Raw genomic sequence first — 25,682 nt, 5'->3', positions numbered from 1 at the left:
AAGGAGACAAAACAGAGTATGTGCCTACCGAGGAGAATGATCCAGGAGGCAGGCATCAGTTGGTGATGCAGGAAACGGGGAAGGCATTTTGGCAGTGACGTCTTTGTTCAAGTAAAAGGGGATGGAATAAGGACTTGGCCTTGGACAAGAGATTAATCAGTTGATCTGTTGGAATGAGAGGAAAAGCAAAAGATGCCCTTTTGATGTTCATATTGTCCTTTTGCTGTTAATCTGTGTGTCATTTAAGATGCCGTGAAGAGTAGTGGTGCTACAACACAGCTTAAGCACCGGGATGGCTTTGACAAGTTCGTTTATTTTCTCATGGTTTCAGGGCTAGAAGTCAGAACTCAAAATGCCAGATCTAGGGGAAGGCTTTCTTCCTCTATTGACTCTAAGACAAAGTCCTTGTCTGCCCTCAGCATCTGTGGGCTTGGCATTCCTTGGAGATTTCCATCTGTATGGACATCCCTCTTTCCCTGAATCTAGGCTCTCAGGGCAGGGATCCCGGTGAAAAAGACACACTCTGCTGGCTTTTCTTTCACTGTGGTGGGGAGGGTCCTCTCTCTCTTCTTATCTCCCCGGAGGATTCTCCTGACACTGGACGAGGGGCCTTATCTTGACTAGGGCTGTTGCCTCCCACTGAATCCTGCCTCGGTGACATAACAAACATAATATAATCCTCATCACCATGACCTAGTCCAGCTTCAGCTATACATAGAAGATCACGAAGTGGGGGAGTAATAAAATCACAATACAGGAAATCATGATCCAGCCAAGCTCACCCATCTTTTGAGGATACACAACTTAATCCATGCCATTACTTATCAACATCTAGGCACTGCTATGAAGTGCATGGTATGAATCTAGTCAATTCTGACTCACACTGACCTTATAGGACAGAGCAGAATTGCCACTTTTGGTTTCCAAGGCTGTAAATCTTTACAGGAACCAAAAACTTATCTTTTTTCCATTGGAGCGGCTGGTGAGTTCAAACTTCAGACCTCGAGGGCTACGCACTCTGTGGTCTTGTTTTATTTGTAGGCTCCCGTAAAGTGCCTGGTACACAGCAGGCATGCAATACATGTTGGAATGAATAAATGAAGACACTGCTTCTATGTCTTATTTCCTCACCTGGAATTGGATCATTTCCATCAATTCTTAACAACCAGATTGACTCAATCATGCTTTTCTTGTCTGGTCCTGCAGATAGCTTGACAGTCTGGTGGAGTTGATTGATAGAAATAGCTGCATTTTTACCAAAATCGGTGATGGTGCTTAAGATTAAAATCAGTGACCCTTACTCTGTCATTTTGTAGTGGTCCTAGTTATAGTTTTAACTTGAATTTATTAGTTACTTCATTTCAAACCTTCTGAAAGCTATATATTTTTCTCATGATACATTTGCCATTTATATCACAGGAAAATGTTACTTGTACAATGTGTTTGCTGGACAGAGTGGATTCCAAGGACACTCATATATGTGTAAGAGAGAGCTTTATATCAAGAAGTAATTCTGCATAAATAAAATATCCCAGTATAGTCCTGATAAAATCCTTATGTCCAATACTAGTCTGTAAGTCTGATCTTAGTCCATAAATTCCTCTTCAGACTCACACAGCTGCAAGCAATGATGCAAAATGCAGGAAGATCACAGGCTGGTAGGTGACAAGTCTTGTGGATCAAATGGTGGTAGAAGCATCACAGGGCTCTGGAAGGTCTCTGAGTGGCTTGCCAGCAGGAGGGTAAAGGCAGAGGGAAAGAGAAAAAGAGAGAGCGAGAGAGAGCGAGAGCGAGAGCGAGAGAGCGAGAGAGCGCGAGAGAGAGAGAGAGCGAGAGAGAGAGAGAGAGAGAGAGAGAGAGAGAGAGAGAGAGAGAGAGAGAGAGAGAGCGCGAGCCCAGGATCCTTCATATGAGAAGACCATGCCCAACAGGAGGCATCATCATGCTGTGACCTGATTGACAGACTGGACTCCACCCCTACATTTTCATATCTTCAAGTTGATATGAAAATAATGTAACTAAAAAATACAAATACTAAATTACTGAATATATGTTAAGCTTTTTAATAATGATGATTATATTATCTCTGATCTTTGTACCTTAATGCTTTGTACCTCATTTAACTAGAGACCATGTTTTCTTCATCATTAAATAAAAAATACTTAGCCTTGACCATGGTACAAAATTCCCCCCAAAGAACAAAACACCCACTGCCATTGAGTCATTTCTCTCTCAATCTCTCACACACACATGCACACCTGCTCCTCCTGTAGTCTTTTTCATCCCTATTAAAAATAATCAAAAAACTAAACCAACTGCCATTGAGTAATTCTGATTCATAGTGACCCTGCGGGACAGAGAGGCAGGCAGTGTCCCTTAGAATTTCCGAGGCTGTAAACCTCAATGGAAGCAGATGGCCTCATGCTGCTCCTGAAGTGTGAGTTTGAAGTGGTGACCTCTCAGTTAGCTGGTGGCTTTGAACCACTGACCTTTTTGTGAGCAGTCCACCACTTCTCGGATTATTATGGCACCGAGCACGTGCTAATTAAATATCTGTTGACAGTGAATTAGTTTCCATGACAGTTGCTGTTGTATAGGCTAGATCCCCTTCCCTATTTGATGTCCCTATTGCTCCGGTTTAGTGATTTTACTCCTAACTGCTCACACCTGAGAGTCCCAAAACACGAGCAATTGACTAGGGGAGCTCCTTGCCCAGCTGTCTCAAGAACAGGAAGTGCCTGAGGTTTTATGCCCGCCCTTAGCAGTGAGCAGCCAATGAGGCCTGGTCCAGGCTCATGGGAGCCAGCCAATCACGCAGGACACACTTTCCAGATCATCGAGGCCCTTGTGGGTCAGTCTGTGCTCCAGATTTCACCTGAAATTGCAGCCTCGCTTGGATTCTCACGTTTCTGGATGCTGCTTTGCCTATTCCCTCGGAGGTATCTCCTGGGCACGCCTCTTTCCTGATCACCCACACACCCTACTTGTCTTGTGGCCTATCTCTTGGGAATTCCACCTAAAATACCGAATGTATACAGAATAGTTGATGCCAGGCACAGCAGGGACTCAGAATGATTGCATTTCCCCGAGTGTCAAGAGTGGCATGTGCTGCTCTTTCAGATGGGCTTTCCTGAGAGTGTCGGCTTTCTACCGCTGCCGACTAAATCTGTGGTGACTGGACCCAATTTTATATCTAACTTAGTTGCTGCATGAGAAGCAGCTTCATCATTTTAGTAGTTAATTGTTATTGAATTCATTGCAGATATCTTGACTGATTTGTGGAATTGATTGATGGAAGAGGTTATATTTCTGTCAGCCATTTTTGTTGGAAATGTGTTAGTCAGTAAATCTGGTATTGAATTATAGGTCTTTCAAGCTAAAGTCAAAATGTGTTTTCCTCGATTTTCTAGGCTTTTAGATTGTACTTATATCTTGACTGTACAGATAGTTTGCGATTGGCTCACCGCTACCCAGAAATTCTGTTGAAGGAAGTCCCGAGGAACGACTTCCAGACGAATTACCGTGATACACTTCTATGGAGCGGGTCTGCTCTGGGACATATCGAGCCGCTGCTTCAGAATTGACTTAAGAGCAGCTGCTTTGGTTTTCCCTTCTCTCTCCTTTTAATATAGATGGTAAAGAGTCACCTGTACAATCATGTGTTATATTGCGATGGGGTAGGCTAGGGTGTCTAAAGAAACAAAACCAATGACATAGATTGTTTATGGATTTGAAATCAGAAAAAAAAAACCCTTGATATCAAGAAACAATTTCACATCAAGAATGCATCCCAGCTGAGGCAGGCGGATGAAACAGAACAAGTACCTTTAGCGGAAGCAGGGGGATCACAGGTGGGCGCAGAGTCCTGTGGATCCAGGGTTGGTGGGAAATGGCAGGGTGTTGAAACATGCAGGGTCTGCAGTCCACATGGGGCTGACGCTAGAGGCAGACACAATCTTGGCAAGCAGGGAAGGCGGCGGGCTTGAGAAAGAAGTTCTTGCTGTTCGCTTATAAAAAGCCACGCCCCCAAGGAGGCGTCACTAGGCGACTACATGATTGACAGGTTTGACTCCACCCCTGCCTCCACAAAAGTACCAAGTTAGTATAAGATCTAACCATTACACATGGACTACAGTTTTCCTTTGTAGTCTTTATGAACATAAATATCCATTTACATATACTAAATAAAATATTTTATACTGATTTGGGAAAATCACCAGTAAGAAAATAAATCATTTTATCTGTAAAATGGGATTGGGAATAGGTGTTTTAGAATTGAAAAACACTGTAGAACTATCTGGTGGCAAACACCTTTATTTTATAAATGAGAACATTTGAGACCCAAGCAGGTTAAGTAATTTGCTCACCAGCATCCCACGTTCTTAGTGGCAGAGTTGGACTAAAATCCAACTCCCAGGACACTGCTCTCCACTGCTGTACAAAATACACATTTCTTATTCACACAATTGATATGAGGATTAGGGACCACATCTGTGAAAAATAGACTTAGCCTTTGGAAAGAAGGATGCTGGATAGCTTTATGAAAGCTTTATGGAAACTAATCTCATTTTAGCCTTTTCTGTACAATTGTTAGTTTTGTTCAGTTTTATGTTACTTGCCTTAGGATCCTTCTTGGCTGAGGACTAGATAATATACAATGCTTGATTTAAAATCCATATTAAGGGTCCAGATTGTGCTGGAATATGAATGATGTTCAGCTGGGTTTGAGCCAGGAGCACTTGCAGAGTGCCCACCAGAATGAGGATTGTTGATGTCCAGGCAAGAATTTTCTATCCCTGGTTTGCAGATTGGGAACAAGACAGGTTTTTTCCAAAGAAAAGAAGGGGGCATAAATTATATTTCTGCCCTGCTCAGTAATACTTTCAAAGTTTGTTATAATATGTCTTTAACAAACCATGAATTTTCTCTCCTGCTGAGCCACCGTATCCTGACTATTTTCAGCATCATTAGGGACCCATTATATTAATCCACCATACCTTCAAATCTCTAACAGGCGCACATAAGTGATCACTTTGAATATTTATTTTGAAGCAAGGTATAGAATTGTTCTCTTTGTCGTCTTGCAAAGGGAGGAAATTGTAACTTGCTCACCTTGGTTACTTCAATTGTTGTAGTTTGATTCTTTCAATTACAAAGTGCCTTGATATAATGGACAAAGGATATTGTTTAATTTTTGTAGTCCTTGAAGTAATTTGTGTAGGTTCATATTTGCACGATAGATACAACTTGAGACCAAAAGGCTAAAGTGCTGCGTCTGCATATGTTTTAGGTGCGGTTGTATGCAAGACCCGACGCCATCAGAAGAGGATCCGGGCACTACGCCCTCCATATAACAAAGAGACTAATTGAGTTTTATGAAGACTACTTTAAAGTGCCCTATTCTTTGCCAAAACTCGGTAAGAATTTTCTTGTTTATTTTTTCAGAAGGGCTCCTTGAAGGTGGAGTTTATTGGTTAAGATGCTTAGGACGCATGAACAGTCTAAGGGTTATATTTTTAGAGGCTATGATTTCACAAGAGGTAAAATAAAGTTTGGTGCTTCTGGATTCTTGCCACAAAGTATGTGTATAATTATTTAAGAACTGATGTAGGTTTAGCATTTTAAAAGATAGCCAAAATAATTCTACTTTGTTAAAAACATGCGTAAAAGGTTCTTGGCAGTGTCACACTTCATGTTCTTAACTACCGTGTACAGTAGGCACTGCTACACGATTATTTTTTATATTAAGGAAATTGAGACCATGAAGTTTCCTATTCCTGCAGACAGCCATTAAATGAAGGAGCTGGGATGTCAAACACATTCTCTGTGATTCCCCAAAGTCTTCACTGTGACACTATGAGGAGGTGCCCATTGATTAGTGCTTGTTTCCTAACTCTCACATGCCGGGCTACAGTGTGTAAGCTGCCCCTCGGTTTTTTTCATTCAGCCACATGTTGGATGCCGAGTTATAGTAAGTTAAATAAAGAGAAGAGAGAAAGGAATTGCACTGGTCATGGGATTGTGTTCTCGAGTGTTCTTATGTTTCTTCCATGCACGAAAGTAGTATACTCAACACTGTTGGTTGAATGAATAAATTAATTACTTTTATTACTTTAACTTCAATGAGGCTGCTTTGGCAACGTCATTCTATGACTTTCCAGAAAGGTAGAATGCATACCCATTTTGAATGCTGAAGGTATTTTTTCTTCTGAGAAAATCTGTTTTGAAATCTCACATCACAACACTCCTTTGTTCCCCCCTCCCCACCGCTACACGTTTTTCCTTCCCAAGGGGATTTTTGATCAGGATCCACATCAAAAGTATTGCTCATTGGCAAGAACAAAGTGCTTTCATGATCACAGTGCTAGCGTTTCAACCACAGGTTCTTGTCCCCAGAGAATAGGCCTGTTTCATTAAAGTACCTGCCTGCTGTGTAGCTTTACTGGTCATACAATGAGCTGTTTAGAAAATAGACAGAATAGTTGACACTCTTACCACTAGGTGTAGCATGTGATGGAAAAGAATGAGATTGTACATATTTGAATTCATTTTAAAACACATAACTTCAAATCCATAGGCAACGTGATTTTTTGTTTTCTGTTTTGTTTGCGTTTTTGTTTTATCCTCTCTCTCAAGTCCTCAGTTAGCCCCGGTTACACTGACATCTCCCTGGTGGGAACCCAAGGCAGGGAGGTGTACCTGACCTTATTTGCGCGGGAGGTGACACCATGCTCTGTACTCGGTCAAACAAACTGGAGCTTCCCAGCTTGACCCTAATGTCCCATTCACGAGTGCTTGTTGCAAGTTCAGCAGAGAATAAAATGTGGATCATTCTTTGTCTCTTTCAGGCCGGTAATTAGCAGAGGAACTCAATTTAAAACTTCAGGGGTCCCATGTAACTGTCAGCTTGCAGCAGGGAGCATTTCTGCTCCTCTGCTTCACTCCCAGCCGAACCATGTACGCTTTCTCTGTAGAAATGGACGCTGTTCACTGTGATGGTGACTCGCTAACATACTTTAGGGTGTATGGCATGGAATGATTTGACTTTACCCCGGCACAGTCAGTGTTATCTTGGGAAGATATCACAGCCCATGTGCTTTGTAAAATTTCTCTCAGTTTCTATGCATTCTATAGATATTTTCATATGTCTGTTAATGACATTATAAGTACATTTTCTATATAAAATCCTACATAAAGTTTGGTAAAAGCAGAAGTAGTTTGACAAGGTCTTAGCTTTTGTTATACATTGTGAATTGTATTTTCAAAAAAGGAATATTTTGGAATCAACTCGGTTTTTATGAATGACCCAGGCAGACTCGTTTTGGGTATTCGCTGTGGCTGTCTTACTATAGAGTCTATTTCACCCATCCTCTCTTCCCTTACCTATCTTCCCTTCCTGCCCTCTCTTCGACCTTCCCTCCTCCTCTCATTTCCTCTGCAGGTGTTCGTTGGGTCACTCACCTGTTGTAGACACTTAACTTTCTGATAGCCATAGAGTTGTGGATAAAAAATACAAAACTTCATTCTATACTATTATTTAAAACCTATTAATTTGAGGCAAGTTAAATCATTAAGTAAAATATATAGCCTATCAGCTACAGATTAAAAGACAAAACAAAAACAACTCAATGCCATAAGATTGATGCAGACTCACAGCGACCTTGTAGGATAGGGTAGAATGCCCCTGTGGGTTTCCCAGACTGGAGCTCCTTACAGGAATGGAAAACCTCATCTTTTTCCCATGGAGTGGCTGGTGATTTTGAACTGCTGACCTTGGGGTTAGCAAAGGCAGAAAGGATGAATAGAAAGTGTGTGTGTGTGGCACTGTAGATGAAGCTCATATTTTTACTTGTTTTACTTTTTTCTTTTTGTAAATTGATTTTGTTGTGAATTGGGTGACGGTTTACAGAGCAGATCATCAGTTTTTTTCAACAATTAAACACATTTTGTTTCATCTCATGTACCATCACATATGTACTTCCTTTCTGTTACCCGTTCCCATCCATGCTTCTTTTCGAATGCTCTGAAATTTGTCCTTGGGGAAATGCTGCCCTTTGGGTCTTAATTGGTTGATTATACTCAGGTGTGCCTACCACACTAGCGCTGTTATCCCTCTTTGAGACCTGTCTGATGTGTGACTGAAACGTGAACTACAAGGGTGAGTCCAGTTACAGACCTGAGGAGTGACTAAGGATCATAGACTTCAGGGTGCCACCAGTCTCTCTCCAGCCTGTGAGCCCGGTCTCTTTTGTGATTCTGGAATCTGTACTGTATTCTCCTCTGCTCTACCCGAGCCTTCTGTGTAAGCCTTTCCATAGCAGGTGGAAGTGGTAGCCAGGCGCCACCTAGTGCTTTGTGTTTCATGGATGTGAAGGCTGATGTGTGCATGCCCCATACAACTATTAGACTAATTGTTTCCATGAGAGTTTCTATTTTTATCAGTCTTCTCTCCTCCCAGTGGGGGAGCAAAGGAGACCAGTAATTGTACCCTAGATGGCCACATGAGTTTTTCAGGCCTCAATCTCTACTCACCAAAGTAGGCCTTAGAACATCGCCTTCATGAATTACCTATGTCACCCTAACCATTGCTAATAAGTGTTTGGTTATGTCTAATAAGGTGTTGAGGTTTTTAAATGGGAAATCACAGAAGACACCATTGGGAAAATGGTTTTTGAGCAAAGGACTTAGGGTAGTAGAAAAATTAGCCCAATACATGGAAGAAATGATGGACACAAAGAGATGAACAGAAAATTTCAAAGGACAGCTTGAGAAGACAAAATAAATTATTATGATTAAATGTGCAAAGACTTAGAGTTAGAACACCAAAAAGAAAGAACATAGTTGGCATATCTTTAACTGAAATAACTCATTATTAAAAAAGTCAAGCCTTCAGTTTCAATCTTGAAAGATTCTATCTGCAAAATATTGAATGATGGAGAAAGCATTGAAAGAAGGAATACACAGTCATTGAACCACACTAATCAACATTTGTCCATTTCAAGATGTAGCATGTGACTAAGAACTAATGACACTGAAGGAATAGATCCAAGCTGTCCTGAAAGTATTAGCCAAAAACAAGGTTTCAGGAATCGATAGAATATCAATTGAAATGTTTCAACAAAGTGATGAACCACTGGTAGCACTCCTCTAGAAATTTGGAAGATGGCTGCTTTGTCAACTGACTGGAAGAAATCCATATTTATAATCATTCCAAATAAATGTGACTCAACAGAATAAGAAAATTATCCTTGATATCAGATGCAAGCAATATTTTGCTGAAGTAGTAAACAACAGTTGCAGTAGTTCATTGATTTGGAGCTGCCAGAGGTTCAGGCCAGATTCAATAGAGGATATTGAACAAAAGATATCATTGCTGAAATCAGATGGATTTGGCTTAACACAGAGAAGACCAGCTGTTGTGCAGCGTGTTTCATTCACTATGTGAAGGGATTCCACTGTATGAATCACTGCAAACTATGGATTACCTTGAGAAGAACAGGAACTACCTATTATGCTCATGTGAAACCTGTACATGGATCCAGAGGACATTGTGTGCACAGAGCAAGGGACTACTACTTGGTTTAAAATTCAGTAAAAGCGTGTGTCAGAATTGAATCCTCTTGTCCTACTTACTCAATTTGTTTGCACAGCAAATCATCAGAGAAACGGGATTATGTGAAGAACTCAGCATCAGGATTGGGAGGCAGGCTTATTAACAACCTTCAATATACAGATGACACACCTTGCTGGCTGAAAGACAGGAGGACTTAAAGCTCTAGTTGTTAAAAATCAAGGATTTCAGCCTCAGTATGGATTACAACTCAATGTAAAGAAAACCAAGATTCTCAAAACTGGACTAATAGGTAACATCAGGAAAAACAGAAAGATTGTAGTTGGCAAGCATTTCGTCTTGCTGGGATTCATCATCAACACTCATGGAAACAGCACTCAAGAAATGTAAATCTGTTGCATAAAATTTCTTTCAAGTATTGGAAAGTAAGAAGGTCACTTTGAGGACTGAGGTACAGCGGACAGAAACCATGGTATTTCAGTGACTTTTTGTGCGTGTGAAAGTTGGATATTGGATAAGGAAGCAGAAGAAGATTCTCTGCATTTGAGCTACGGTGTTGGCAAAGAAGAATGAAAGTCCCACGGACTGCCAAAAGAGCAAACTGGTCTATCTTGGTGAAGGACGGCCAGACGCTCTTTAGAGGAAAGATGGTAAGACCTTGTCTCACATACTTGGAACTTATTATCAGCAGAGACCGGTCCCTGGAGAAGTCCATCATGCTTGGTAAAGTGGAGCAGCAATGTAAAGAAGGAAGGCCCTCAATGAGAGAGAGGGATTGGCAGTGACTGCAACAGTGAGCTCAAAGTGAAGGACAGGCGTGACGCTGGGATGGAGACGAGTGCTTTGTTCCGATGTGCATAGGGTTACTGTGCAGCACCGACTTGATGACAACATTCAAGCGGGTATCCAAAAATAACCCAGATTTTTTTTTCTAAGCTATGCATTTAAATTTTTTTACAAAACAACCTTTTAACCTTCAAAGTATTATCCATTATACTTAATACATTAGTCAAATCTGTGATTCCATTCTTGGAAACATTTTCAAACTCATCTGTTTGGATGGCTGAGAGCACCTCCCTCGTTATTTTATTCTACTGGTCAACAAAGTGAATCACGGCCCATTCCTATGTCATCCTCGCCATCATTTATTATTTTTGAGCCCGTTGTTACAGACACTATGTCAGTCCATGATGTTGGGGGGGTCTTCCTCCTTTTCTTTGACCCTCTATTAAACATAATTTCCTTTGGCATGGGTTAATCTCTCCTGGTAGCATGTCCAAAGTACATGAGATGAAGTCTTGCCTCACACACTTCTGAGCAGCATTCTAGCTGTATTCTATTTTTTTAAAAATTGGTAGCTCTTATAGATATTATAAAAATTTATATTTCAATTAGATCAAGCATATTTGTACAGTTGCTGCCACCATCATTTTCAAAACATGTTCTCCGTGAACTTGTTGATATCAGATCCCCTTTATCCCCTCCTTAGCCCTCCCTACCCCCCAGGAAACCTTATTATATATTATTATTATTAAATTGCCATATCTTACACCATCAAATGTTTCTGCTTACTACAGTTTTGTTATTTGATCCCCCAAATGGGACACAGTCATCATTGCTGTCCATCTCTTAGAAGAGAACTTTGTTTGTTCTTCTGGCAGCTCATGGTACTTTCCATATTGTTTGCCAGCACCATTGTTCAATTGCATCGATTCTTCTGTGGCTTTATTCACTATCCAACTTTCATGTGTATTTGAGGTGACCCATGGCTTGGATAAGACATGCTATATAGTATTGGTTCTTAATCATGGGTAAATTTGTTGCCCCATCCAAAAACCAAAACATTCGGAGGTTTTGGGGACATTTGCAATGGTCCCAAATGCGGAGAGATGATATTGACATTTAGAAGCCAGAGGTGCTGCTAAACATTTTACATCGTGAGGCCAACTGTTCATCTGAAAATGTCAGCAGTGGTTCAAATAAAAGAACTTTGTTGTAGGTGGAAAGGGCAGAGGCATGAAAAGCAGTTAAAATTCAGGCCCAAAATGATGGCCACTTAGTGTAGGCTGTTAACAGTGGCATAGACAGGAGTAGAACAATTCTGGTTGGTAGCAGAACCATTTGGAATTTGTTGACGAAGATGTATGAGGTGTGAAAGAGAGAGAAATCAAGGCACCAACTCTAAGGTTTTGAGGAAAGAACCATAAATATATCAATAAACTCACTGACCCTGAGTCAATTCCAATTCAGTGACTCTGTAGGATGGAGTGTAACTGTCCCTTTGGGTGTCTGAGGCTGTAAACCTTTGTGGGAGCAGAAAACGTCATCCTTTCTCCTCAGTGTGGGTGATGGATTAGAACTGCTGATTTTGTGGTTAGCTCCACAAGCAAGTCACTTTGGCACCAGGGCTGAAGAATGAGAAGGGTGGAATTTCCATTTGCTGAGACAAAAGATCGTCTGTCCAAGAAGGAGATCACTTAGAGACTGACATATCTATTAAACATTTAGGTAGACATTTTATATCTGCTAGAAATTTAAACAGATGTTGGATTTGAAACTGGAGTTGACTGAGTGGTTTGGCTTGAGATATACATTTGTCAGTATCTAATGAAATGTGAAGCTTCGTGCACTCACCCTGGTGGTGAAAGAAGGTAGAAAAGAGAATGGGACAAGGCAGCACTGACAGAGATCAGTCATCTGAGGCTATCATCTACATGCCCTTGAGTGGATTCCAGCAACTGCAAAGCTGCTAATAGAGGTGCTGAGGAAACCAGGAATAGACAATGTCTAGAGAGTATCTCAAATAGGAGCAGACAATTCTGACACGTCATGTTACAGGCGGACTGACTGAGAATTAACTTTAGCAACGTTAAGGTAATTACTGACTGTGTTACAGATAAAGAAGCAAAACTAGGGACACTTATAAAGAGATAAATTGATATCAAGACAATGCCTCATACAATTGTAGACATGGGTAAGTTCAGTCTAGCTCAAGTGCATGGATCAGATGTTAAGCTGGGGGCTTCTCCTGACTTGCCTAACTATAGTGACTGATTACACAGAAAGAAAGAAGACAGAAAGGTCAATGACTACAGAGGAGGATGAGTCTGAGGTCCGAGGTCAGGCTTGTGGCTGCAGAGTTCATAAAATCCATGCACAGAAGGCCAAATGGCAAACTATTGGTGACGTTGAGGGTCATTAATGTAGATAGTGGGTCTTTGGTTGAAGTCCAAAGAACCCCAGGGGTTGATGAGCCAGATGTAGGATCCCCACCATCAAAAAGCGAGGCAGTTTCCCACAGCCTCAACTGACCAGTACATGAGTAGTAGGACACATTCCCCAAAGAAACCTCCTTCCCATTGCATGAGGGCTGTGACCTAAGTCAGGAGGTTGCATCCCGCCTTTATGTTCTCACCTGTGCTTGTCTACTCACAAGCAGACCCCAAGATGGGAATTGTTGTGCTGTGTTAGATCACATCGTGGAGGATTACTGGGAACGTATTGAGAATCCTGACCCAGCCAAGATGAGGCGCGACTTACCTGTCACAGTGACTTTGACAAGTTGCAGGGGATGTTGGCAACAAATACCTGATAGATGTGTTGAAGAGACAATGGATGTGGGGCATGGCTATAGACAATGGGTTTCTAGGAATTCCCAGTGATTTTCTAAGAGGAGGAGGGGAAGAAAGGCTTATGTTCTGATAACACTTATCTCTGGTGGACAAAGGCTGCTTCTGCAGAGCTGAGAGCTGAGAGCTGCCTTAACTTGCTTTCCCCAACCAAATCCCAGAGGAATAAGGAGCTTGCTACTTTCCATTAGAAAGTCAAATTTTAGACCAATTGAACCAATAATAAACTACTAGTTGACCTGATTTTACTTAAGCTATGGAGGCGAAATGTGCATGTAAGGGTATTATATGACCAATGACCTTAAAATAAAATTTTCTATTAATAAATATTAAAATTTTAAAAATCTTAAAAGTAATTTTTATTTCTCGATTATAAACTCTGCAATGCCTTCTCTCTTCTCTTTTCCTTCTTTCCCAAGTTCTTTTTCAATTGTAGTACTGAGCAGTCTGTTTTTCTATTGTGGTCTCATCTGTTAACATACCCCCAAGGGTTTGAATTTTCTCCTCATGCGGTTTATCCAGGAGAGACCCCAGAGGAGAATTATGTAATTGGTGTTCACCATGTGAGGATTTGGTTTTAAATCTCTAAATTTGATAATTAACCTATCTGTAGGTAATCTATTTATATGAGATTGGCAGATCTTTTCTATTTCTAGCTGTTCAATTATAATTAAAAGTGTATCATCTACTTGATACAATACAGCAAGCTATCTTATTTATATTTTATCTTCATGAGAACCCTCAGAGGCATGGAGTGCTTCTTAAAAGGATGTGTTGTAGAAATTTGAAGAATGAAATTGTCCTCTTTCCTCCTATCCCAAAGACATACTAAAAATAACAACAACAAATACTTATATCACTTTTACTATATATGAGTCACTCCTTAGGACATGGAACATTTTGACCCATTTAGTGTTTTACTATGGCCTTAGGAGATAGTCCCTCTTATATTCTCATTTTCCAGATGAAGAAAACTAGGCATTTGGTGATGAAGTAAAGTACTCAGATTACACACTTGGATCTGGAATTTCAAACTCCATGATCTGTTCTCAGGAATAATACAAGACTTTTTCCTTTGTTGTTATTGTTGTTTTAGTTCCTTAAAGGCAATACATGTTCTTTATAGAAAAACTGGAAACTTAACTAGCTAAAAGTGCACATATGATAGCTCCTGATTTTATCTCCGAAGATATATTTGAGTATTTCAAGTGTGATTTCTTCATGGACATTTCATAATTAATTCAGTGATAGATAAAATGAGTCAGAATTTTATTGGAATATTTTGTTATTCACCCTGTTTAAATTTCAATTAATTATAGACTGATAGTTTTCAGTTTCCTTTTGGTACTGCTCAAAATCTGTATATCAAGAAGTTCTCTAAAGCGTATGCTCGATTACTTCTTTTCAACACTTTATGCTTTTATGAAGATCCATTACCCACCTGGCACAGAGGTGCCATCTTAGAGGAGGAACTGGTATTTTGTAACAAGAATATCTGCCTTCAGGGAGATTGTGGTTTTGATGAGGAAGCAATGAGATATTTATAGGAATGTGTGAATTAGAGACTTACACAATATGGGATGTAATTAAGTACCAACGTGTACGGTACAAATGTACGGTACAATTACCTGCTAGCCAGGCTATGAACAGTGACTCATTGTACTATATATCCAGAACATGAAATACCTATTAAAAGCAGCCTTCATTTTACTTAAGTCCAGAAAAAGAGAGGGGAGTTGAATGAGAAGACGAGATAGAAGTAGATGGGAGATCAGTTTTCATGTTGTGTACTAGGGAAAGCTCATAGATTTCACTTTATACATTTGGTTTTATATAGTATGTTGATCGATTTACTTTCCTATAATAGACAAATTATGAGATATAGTACCTTTTGAATTTTTGTAAATGAGAGAGGTTAGCTTGTGTAGTTTCTCAAGTTGTCACAGATGTATCTATGTCTTCATGCTGACAGCACTGATGACAACGACAGTCCTTCTCCTTGAAGGTGGGCACGCTTACTGTCTCTCATCCGGTAGCGTGGTTACAGTTCCATACTTACTCTGTGATTGGGTCTTCTCCCTGTATCAGTGGCTGTATTGTTGTTTTTAATTGGAGGTAATAGATTTATAATACTTGATTATGCATATTATAGTGATTATTTGTGATCCTTTCAGTGTGTTTTTTCTTCCTCTGTATATATTTTTTCTGCTTTTGCTTAGCTATTGGAATGTACAAATACTGAATACCATTTACCATATATACTTGTGTATAAGCCGAGTTTTTCAGCACATTAAAAAAAATAATTTTATTGGGGCTCATATAACTCTTATCACAATCCATACATACATCAATTGTGCAAAGCACACTTATACATTCGTTGCCTTCATCATTCTCAAAATTCGCTTTCCATTTGGGTTCCTGGAATCAGCAACTCATTTTCCTTTTTTCCCTCCCAATCCCTCCCTGCCCCCCTCTCCCTCATGAACCCTTAATAATTTATAAATTATTATTTTATCCTATCTTACACTGCCCAGTGTCTCCCTTCACCCACTCTTCTGTTGCCCATCCCCCAGGGAGGAAGTTATATGTAGATCCTTGTGATCGGTTCCCCGTTTTTAACCCCCATCCCTCCTGGTATGGCCACTCTCACCAATGGTCCTGAGGGGTTCATCTGTCCTGGATTCCCTGTGTTTCCAGATCCCATCTGTACCACTGTGCATCCTCTGGTCTAACCAGGTCTGCAAGGTAGAATTTGGCTCATGATAGTTGGGAAGAGGGAGCATTTAAGAACTAGAGGAAAGTTTCATTATTGCTACAGTGAACACTGAGTGACTCATCTCCTCCCCACTACCCCTCTGCAAGGGATGTCCAGTTGTCCTCAGATGGGCATTGGGTCCCCGTCACATGCTCCTCTCCTTCACAATGATATGATTTTTTCCCCACCTGTCTTTGTTGCTTGAAACCTGGTCCCCTCGGCCCTGCATGATCACACATGTTGGTGTGCTGCTTCCATGTGGGCTTTGTTGCTTCTGGGCTAGATGGCCGCTAGTTTACTTTCAAGTCTTTAAGACCCCAGACACTATATCTCTCAATAGCCGGACACCATCAGCCTTCTTCACCACACTTGCTTATGCACACATTCATCTTCAGCGTTTATGTGGGGAAGGTGATCACACAATGATGGTTTTTGTTCTTTGGTGTCTGCTACCTGATCCCTTCAATACCTCGTGTTCACATAGGCTTGTGTGCTTCTTCTCTGTGGGCTTTGTGGCTTCCGAGCTAGATGACCGCTTATTTGTCTTCTAGCCTTTAAGACCCCAGATGCTATATCTTTTGATAGCCAGGCACCATCAGCTTTTCCCACCACATTTGCTTATGCATACGTCTATCTTTAGCGATCATGCTGGGAAGGTGGGAATCATGAAATGACCATTTAGCTGAGCAAGGTGCTCTTGTATTAAGGGAATGCACGTGAGGAGGCCAAATGTCCACCTGCTACCTTACTACTAAACCTATAAATATATGCACATAGGTCTATTTCCCCCATAATCATAAATATATTTACATATGTACATGTCTGTATTTAGGCTTCTGGGTATGCCCTTTTCCTCCTACTCCTTCCCTCTATTTCCTTACGCCTTCCTCCTGTCCCACTACCATGTTCAGCCTTCTTTCTGGTTTCAGTAATTCCTCTCAGTACCTTGCCCTTGGTCACTCCCTACCAGTCCTCCCATCCCCTCCCTGGCACTGGTTTTGAACCACTCCTTGTTCCCTTGTCCCTGAGTTGGCCAATACCTCCTCCTTTCCCCCACCTCTCACACTCTCATTTCCCTCTGGGACCTTTGGTCCCGTTATTTTCTTCTTACATTGTTTGTCCCGCCTATCTTATCTAGGTGGACCTGCAGATATAATAATATGTCAGCACATTTTTAATGCAGTTTTTATGATAAAATTATGTGCCTCAGCTGATATTCGGGTCGGCTTATATTTGAGTATATGGGGGTGTGTGTTTTCTTAAGTTGATCAAGTAACACTTTTTTTGTCGGGGGGAATAAAATTTCTGGGAGGTCTGTATAGCCTAGTCTAATTCTGACTTCATCCTCAAAACACTTTATTTCAACTAGAGCTCTTCAAACTTACAATAGAGCTATTTAATCTAGTGGGTTATTGGTGGAAACTAACATAAGCTGTCTCGGTGGGCTCTCAGGGAAACAGGTGAGGCAGTCCATCTCGTTTCAGTTTTCTAAGTACCACCGGGAAATACTTTTGTGCAAATGACTATCCTTGCTCCCCATTTGGAATCAAGTAAATGTAGACGCCTCCTGCCTCATGGAGCTAATTTATTTCGTCAAAGTCCTTCATAGGGTGATTTTTCTAAGGAAAAAGAAAGTCAGTTCCCATTAATTTCAATGGCAAATATTTTTATGCGTTTCCTACCCCCACTGCCTTATGCTAAAACAATACCAAATCCAAGTCACTTCAGGATTTATCAGCCATTTTACAACAATCCAGCAAGGCAATTTTCCCTTCATTAATTATAATATGATCATTTAGCAGTCCTTGTTAAGATATTTTGCATTTACCGCATAGTGTACATTTCCAAGACTACACTAAAAATGCAAAGCCAAAAAATAGCACTGTGACAATGAGAGAAATCAATGAAAACAATGCATTTTAGTGGGGACGCTGCATGAGATTATTACGGCTATAAACCAGCAAACCATGAGTTCATTGAGAGGAGCATGTAATGCAACACAACAGAATTGAATTAACTAATTCAACTAGTATTTATTGAGTAGTGACCAAATAACGTTGTCCTCAGCGATGATAATAAATGGTCTCTTCCATTAGGAACCTAAAACCTAGTTGATTTTTATGACTGTGCAGCTTGCCAGCATTGTTTGATGTTCAGTTTGCTTACCACCCTCCCCTATGCGTTCGTTTTTAAGAGTGTCTGGCCTTTACAACGTTGGGTTTGTGCCCAAACATATTTTCATTAATTTAGTATTAGTCTTGTGAAAGAGTGCTTCTCCTCCTGAAACTACATGCAATTTCAGAAAGTGCTTAACTTGCTCGGGTGTGTTTGTAAGGAGCCCCCCAAGGCGTTGTTTACAGACTCCAGCAGCAGTATCCGGTCCTGACAGCTCTGCAGTGAAGTGAGAGAACGGACTGGCTCCACTATGTTGACTTGAATCATTGCTAAAGTCTCATGCTCTGTATTCTTCCCCCCCCCCCCCCTATTCCCATGGCTTTAATGATGCCACGCCAGTGATGGGACCTTCTCTCAGGATCACCCGAGCCCAGCCTCGCTCCTCTGCTCCCAGACATCTCTCGGAGTTCTGTCCCTGCCCTAAATCCTTGATTTTCCCCTTTTATTGGGTCCTTTTCTGTTGGCACTAAAAATGGGGAACTGTTTCTCTTCACTTAAACACACAGACCCACACACTTCCACTCCCACTCATTCCAGCCACTGGACAATTTCTCTCCTTACTTTTATAGCCAAACTGCTTTAAGAGGTTAGCTGTCTGTACTGACTCCAATTTTTCTCTCTCCTTTGTCTTTTGAATGCACTTAACACCAGGCTTTTGCCCCCTACACGCCACTAAAACTGTGCTTGTCAAGTGCAAGAATGCCTCTCCATTGTGAACTTCAGTGGTCAATTCCCAGTTTTCATCTTGAACTGCCAGCAGATTCTGACACAGTTGTTCTCTCAACTCCTTAAGATACTTTTTTTTCACTTGTCTTTTCAGACAACACATTTCTCTTCCCTGCCCGCCATCCCTCCTGCTGCTCATTGGGAATTCTCTTCCTATGTATTTACTTTCCTTTCCGTCTCTCTTCACATTTTCTCTCGAAGTGTCCGGGTCTCAAGTTGCGTAGCTCTTTTCTTAACTACCAACTTTAGTCACTTATTGACTTCACCTAGCTTCTTTAATTACTATCTGCTGATAGCTAACAACTCCCAAATTTGATCTTTCCAATTGAGTTCGCTCTCAATTTCAGATGTCTACTTTGTACTATTTGGCATCTGTTTGAGTGTCTAAAGCGTATATGAAAATTACCATGTTCAAATTTGAGGTACACATTGTAAATCACTTTCTTTTTCCTTCTGAAGTTTTGCCTATCTCAGAACAGGGCAGATCCATTCCTCCAAAAGTTGTTTGGTGTTCTTGCTGGCTGCTGTCTGGTGATTCATTCTCACGGTGGTCCTGTGTGTGTGTAGACTAGAATACGACTCCGTTTGCTTTTCGTTGTTGTGAACTTTTGGAAGTAGATCGCTAGCCCTGTCTTCGCTGGTATCTCTGAGGGGAAATGAATCGTTAGCTTCTCAGCTAGGAGCCAAGCACTGAAGTGTGCTAGCTAGAGAACCCCTACATTGTTTAGAAAACACACAAACAAAGTAGCAACCTTAGATTTAAACTCTTTGTCTCTCATGTCACACACCCAAGTCATAATGCATCTTTTTGGTTCTATATTATAAATATCTTGGAAATCTGATCACTTCTAGCCATTTACCATTGTAACAGCTCATACTGTTATCTGACTCGCCGTGCTTTCTTTGTCTTTGTGCACCTTTTAACTGAAATGGATTCTGATGTTAAGTGGTATGTGAATGTGATATGTCCTGAATTTTAAGATTCTGTTGGACAGATGTTAGATTTAGCTGCTGCTGCTGCTCTCCAGTTCACACCTTGCCTTGGCACCTAGTGCCCATTCAGGGATTCTTTGGTGTTTCAAGACCCTGGATGGTGTGGCTGCCGCTCCATCCTCGTCTCCGATTCCTCTCCTCCTTGTGCACACCTGTTCTGGTTACACTGCCAGCCTACTGTTTCTTACAAGCACTACGCAGGCTCCTTACTTGGGTGTTTTCACTTGCCCTTCTTTCAGCCTAAAGCCCCCCTTCCTTCAGATGTATGCGTACTTAAAATAATCTGTTTTTCAGAGTTGTGTTTTCTGACTTCCGCTTTTTATATTATAGCCTTGCGGTCACTCCTTATCTTCCTTCTTTGTTTTACTCCTCTCCCTTTCCCTCATTTCATGCAGCATTAAGGTTATCATTTCCCTTATTAAATCTTGGTCTCTAGCCCTTGTCCCACAGCAGGCACTTGGACGGCGGGGAGAAGAGTGTCTTAGTCGGAGGGAAGATCCATTGCCAAGGCTTTGAGGTGTGCAATGTTTTAGTCTGATTAACAGCAACAAGGCCAGTGAGGTTGGACTAAAGTCAGTGGGGAAAGGGGTAGCAAGAGATGAGATCAGAAGGGGCCAATTATATATGACTTTAGGGGTTTTCACTCTGTGTTTTTTTAAGAGTTTGGTTTTGGGTGTTAGGAATGTGACCTCAAGATAGGCGATACAAGAAGAGATGGTTTTATTTTCTTGTTTGCAGCTCGATTTCCACTGCCGAGTGCCGTGCCTGACCCAAGGGAGGTACTTAACAAATCTTTCAGTGTTTTCCCATCTTCCATTTTAACCCTTTGTATTATGTGGAAGATAAGAAGCAAACCTTTTCTTTTACTGTTGTTGAAAGTATATACCAATTCCCCATGTTGACCTCAATGCTAGTGAGTACATACCCCAGGTCTGCAACCTTCCTCATTCTCCTTTGCCGAGTCATTCCCCTCCAGGAACTTGAACGTTTTGCCCCTGAGGTTTCTAGTTAATATTTCATGTTGCTTTGGTCAGCTTGATCTCATGCAGTTTCAAGGGCTCCAGGTAGTGTGAAGCCTATGAGCATTTGAAACGCTGGTACACACTTTTCTCCCGTTTGGTCCAGTTATTCCACAGAAGCTTTGGTCAAGATGTTCAGTAATGGTAGCTGGCTACCATCTAGTTCTCGTGGTTCATCTTGTTTGAGAAAATGATGACGGTTTTCCTCATAATTGTCAAAGCTGTGCCTTTTCGGTAAATAAGATGTCAACGAGACTAAAGATGTGGTATCTCTATTTGCAACAGCCCTGCCATTAGGGCCCCCAAGTAGAGTTTGCTGTGAAGACTGGGGGCAAGTGCATTGAGCTTTGTTTACCATCAGAGCAGTGTGAGGGTGGAACTGTTAAGAAGGGTGGTTTTGCATGAAATGCTTTTTTCTTCTGAAAATGCAGAATCTCGCTTTTCTTGGGCATTAGAACCACATTAATTAATGGATTTGACATATGTTTATTGGCTGTTTACTAGATACTATTCTGCCAACTGGTGGAAAATCAGCAGTTAATGAAACAGATATTCCTGTTCTCCTGGAGCATACTTTTTAATGGGAAAAGACAGGTCGAAAACAAAACATTTATGATGTTAGAAAGTGATAACTTATATACGAAAAATAAAATGTTGGCAGGTCGGGCTGTAGTTTTAAACAAGGTGTGTGGTCAGGAGAGAAAGCTGCTCAAAAGGCATGGAGGAGGTCCCACCTGACCCCTGGCCTGCCTGTTGACATGAGGCAGACGTCAGCCATGCCTCGACCTTCCGTCCTTCTCTATCCTATGCTGACACGGACCATTCCTGCCATGACACTCTACGTTCATGCTGCGTTTCATGCTGAGGCAGAAGTCACACATAGGACCCACAATTGTGTATTAGGGGAATTGGGAGGTAATCCCAAGTCAGGATCAGCAAACAATACAGTTATGGTCATTGGTCCACAGCAGCATCTTCATAGCCAATAGCCAGCTCTCTCTATAGTATCAGCCTCTCGCCACATGATCTCTTGGCCTCTGGCTCTTGCGGCCAAGAAGCTGACCTGCTGCTCTGCCTCGCAGTCTCAGTGTCTGCTCTCTCTCTCATGATCTCTCTGCTTCAGCCTCTGATGTTGGGTTGGTTTCTTTGCTAAGTCCCATGGTGTCTACATCATATCTTCTGGTGTATCTGGTGTCTTTGCTCTTGGCTTGTGCTACTTTAGAAAGGGATTTCAAACATACTCCTTTGGTAGTTGTTCTTTTGATGGGTGATCCTGGGACTTCTCTCTCTGCTCCTGCTTTTGAAGTGTCTCTTATATAGAGAAAATGATTTTGAGGTGTGGTGTTTAATCTTTCAGCAGACCATAGCCCCAAGGAAACAGGGTGCTGGCTTGGTTCACCCCCTCTGCTGCAGTGGAGACTTCATCCCCCTAATCTACTGTCAGTGCAGTAGAGAGCTCTCTCCAAAATGGAATTCGAGCCAGCAGCGCAGAGGCCAGCAGTTTTAGTACATCATGTAAGGATTGTGGCCAAAGGACCATATTCATTGATGCTATCTCAAAGGCCTAATGGTGAAATGGTTCATTATTCAGCTCCCTACCAACTGGTTGGCAGATGGAACCCACCCATTCATTCGGTAGAAGCAAAAACTGGAGATCATTTGATTGCAGCTAAGATCATTCTAGTGCAGGGGTTCTCGATCTTTCTAATGCCATGACCCTTTAATACAGGTCCTCATGTTTGATACAGACCCCCAACCATAAAATTATTTTTGTTGCTACTTCATAACTGTAATTTTGATACTGTTATGAATCATAATGTAAATATCTTATATACAGGATGTATTTTCATTGTTAAACAAATTGAACATATTTAAAGCATAGGGATAATCACTGTAGTAATTATATATTGTGAAATATTTATTTTTAATGACAAATAAAAGAAATTTGGTCTTGAAGCATGGTGTAGCATGGGTAACAGTCTTCATGCCCAGTACTTGTATGTGGGTGTATCTGCATGTGGGCGGACCTGCCTGGAGACAGATAGAGAAGGGTCTCGGTTCCTAAGACCATTGGAAATGTGTTGAGAACCGCTGCTCTATAGGGTAATTTTACTTGGTCACATGGCATTACTGTGAATTGACATGGACTCAATGGCACCTGAGAGAAGCCTGAAGGAGAACATTGTCTGACTCCTTGGAGAAAAGTCGGGGGACCGGGTCAGACTGCATGGACCTGAGAGTAGGATTTGTAAACTAACTGTTGCTGACAATCAAAGATCTTCCATGGTTAATGAAAGGCTCACTTTCATTTTGAGCAGAGGAGCAATTGAACTCTGCTTTGAGTTAATATTAAGTGGTCACTTAAATAACCCTGATAGCATGGTTGTTACGCATTGGGCTGCCTAATTGCTAGGTCAGCAGTTCAAAACCACTAGAAACTTGGTTTGAGAAATATAGGGCTTTCTACTCCCATAAATAGGTCCAGTCTCAGAAACTCGCAGGGGCAGTTCTACTGTGTTTTCTAGGGTCATTGTGAATCAGCATAGACTCAATAGCAGTGAGTTTCAGTTTTTAGCTGCTTCATATAATATGGCTTTGGGGGATAGAGGAGAATCAAGGGCAGAAGCTGAGAGGCTCCTGCATTAATCTGAGAAAGAATGGAATTTTCTACAAGAGTGCTAGCAGTAGAGGTTGACAGAGTGAACTTATTTTGGATGGATTTTGAGAGGAGACCCACCACAGTTTGCTGCATTACATCTGGAAAAAAGGAAGTTGGGTGCCTCTTTCTCTGAACTGCTTTTTAGTGTAATTTGGTGGCAACTAGTTTGAAAAACGATGCTCTTTCTTCTTTCCCTTGTAGCTTACACTTCTGCATAGCTACAGTGAAGGGGCGCAATCTTTTCATGCTTCCTTATTCCCTCGTGGTTGTTTGAAATTAACATAGTGGGATAAGTCATTTGTATTTTCAGTTTTGTCCAAACAGAGCAGCTGTACTTGGAACAAAATAATGGTTGTAATAATCTTTTCTTAGAGTAAATTGTTCTTTCACTGGCCTTTGGTCAATCCGGAGTTAATTATAACCAAATAGCTATCCTAAGCCTCAGAGGACAAGCGCAACATTTCATTAAAGTCTAGGCTGGGGAGTACTGCTGACAGAAGCACTGCCAATCAGGCAATTTGAAAAGAAAGGTGACCATTCCTATAAACTTGAGAGCTAAAATAGCTTATATTGAGATCAGTAGGTTTTTCAAAATAGCTTCATTACAAGAAACTGAGACTGAGGGGTCGTTATGTAAATTAAGGTTACCCTTCTAAAAGCCAATAAAGGCAGAAAGCTCTCTAAGAGAGAAATAGTCAAAATATATTTTTTGTCTCCCTTTTCCCAGTGTTATTTTAAGCATTCTTTATCCAGTTCTGAGCTTCTCAGAAAAAAGACAGGGACTACTTGTTGATTGATGATCCTTTCTGCGGTTTAGGGGCTTCGAATGACCATGATCATGGCTTTCCTTTACCTTCAGCATTTAGGCTGTCTGATCTGATACAATAAAGAAGAGTAACAAAGATCTTTGTTGTAAACCATGGAATATTCACTCCCAATCTTGTGGAGCGAAAAGCAGATGTCCCTCTCTCACCTGAGTGAGGTATACTTTGTTTACTTTTTATTTTTTGTAATCTCAGAGGGGATTGTCTCTCAAACCATATTAAAATTAAACTGGGATGGATATGAGGAAATTATCACAAGAAAAATAAATTGAAATATTTTTCCAGTTAATAACAAAGGTACAGTCTTCTAAATAGTGATCGATGCTGTCATCATTAGGAGTCATTAAGTTGACACTAACTCAGAGAGAGTGCAAGTATGCTGTTAGGTACATGGAGTCAGTGACCACCCATAGTGACCACTATACACATCAGAATGCTACACCGCACGGCCCTGTGCCATCTGCACAATAGTTCCTACCCTTGAGCCCATTGTTTCAGCCACAGTGTCCGTCCATCTCCCTAAAGACTTTCCTTTTATATTGATGCTCCTCCACTTAACCAAGTTTGGTGTCATTCTCAAGGGACTTGTTTCTTTTGATAATATGTACAAATATGTAAGATGAAGTCTCTCCTTCCTTGCCTCTAAGGACCACTCTTGGCCATATTTCTTCCTCAACAGATATTTATTTCTCCTTTGGGCAGTCCAAGTACTTTCAATATTCTTGACCAGCACCACAGTTCAAATGGATCAATTCTTTTTTGGCCTTCCTTATTGCATATCCAACTTTCACATGCATATGAGGCAATTAAAAATACCATTGCATGGGTCAGGCACACTTTAGTCCTCAAGGTAACACCCCGCTTTTCAAGACTCTAAAGAGGTCTCGTGCAGCAGATTTACCAAATGCAATGCATCAGTTGCTTCCATGAGTAGCGATTGTGGATCCAAGCAAGATGGAATCCTTGGCAACTTCAGTTTCTACATTTACCATGTTGATACCCGTCAGTTCAGTTGTCAGGATCTTGGTCTTCTTGACATTGAGTTGTAATCCATACCATAGACTGCAGTTCTTGATCATCAACAGCAAATACTTCAAGTCCTCCTCATTTCCAGCAATCTAGGTTGTGCCATCTGCATGTTGCAGGTGCTCGAAGCCTTCCTCTACTTATCGCAGGGGTTAATAAGCCTTCCTCCAATTCTCATGCCACATTCTTCTCCTTATAAGCCAGCCTCTCATGATTTTCACAGCATATATATTAAACAAGTATGGTAAGAGGATACAACCCAGACGCATAACTTTCTTTATAGAGAGAGCAGAAGGAAACACTGC

General features: G+C 41.1%; 1 protein-coding gene across 2 annotated transcripts in view; it reads left to right on the top strand.

Moving 5' to 3' along the window:
* LOC142436625 (thyrotropin-releasing hormone-degrading ectoenzyme-like) overlaps window positions 1-25,682 on the top strand; it is a 157,708-nt gene that overhangs the window by 128,313 nt on the left and 3,713 nt on the right. The window contains exon 2 of one of the 2 annotated variants that reach the window (XR_012782031.1): window positions 5,291-5,417. Coding sequence is in view for 1 of the 2 variants with exons in the window: in XM_075540163.1 (XP_075396278.1) it covers window positions 5,291-5,354 (64 nt within the window). In the remaining variant the exon portion in view is untranslated. Of the gene's footprint in view, window positions 1-5,290; window positions 6,000-25,682 lie in introns of those variants that run through there. The other variant, XM_075540163.1, reaches the window with a different exon arrangement.

This window comes from Tenrec ecaudatus, unplaced genomic scaffold (genome assembly GCF_050624435.1).
Source record: "Tenrec ecaudatus isolate mTenEca1 unplaced genomic scaffold, mTenEca1.hap1 Scaffold_499, whole genome shotgun sequence".
In the NCBI taxonomy this organism is placed as follows: domain Eukaryota; kingdom Metazoa; phylum Chordata; class Mammalia; order Afrosoricida; family Tenrecidae; genus Tenrec; species Tenrec ecaudatus.
This window is presented reverse-complemented; position numbering and strand designations above follow the sequence as displayed.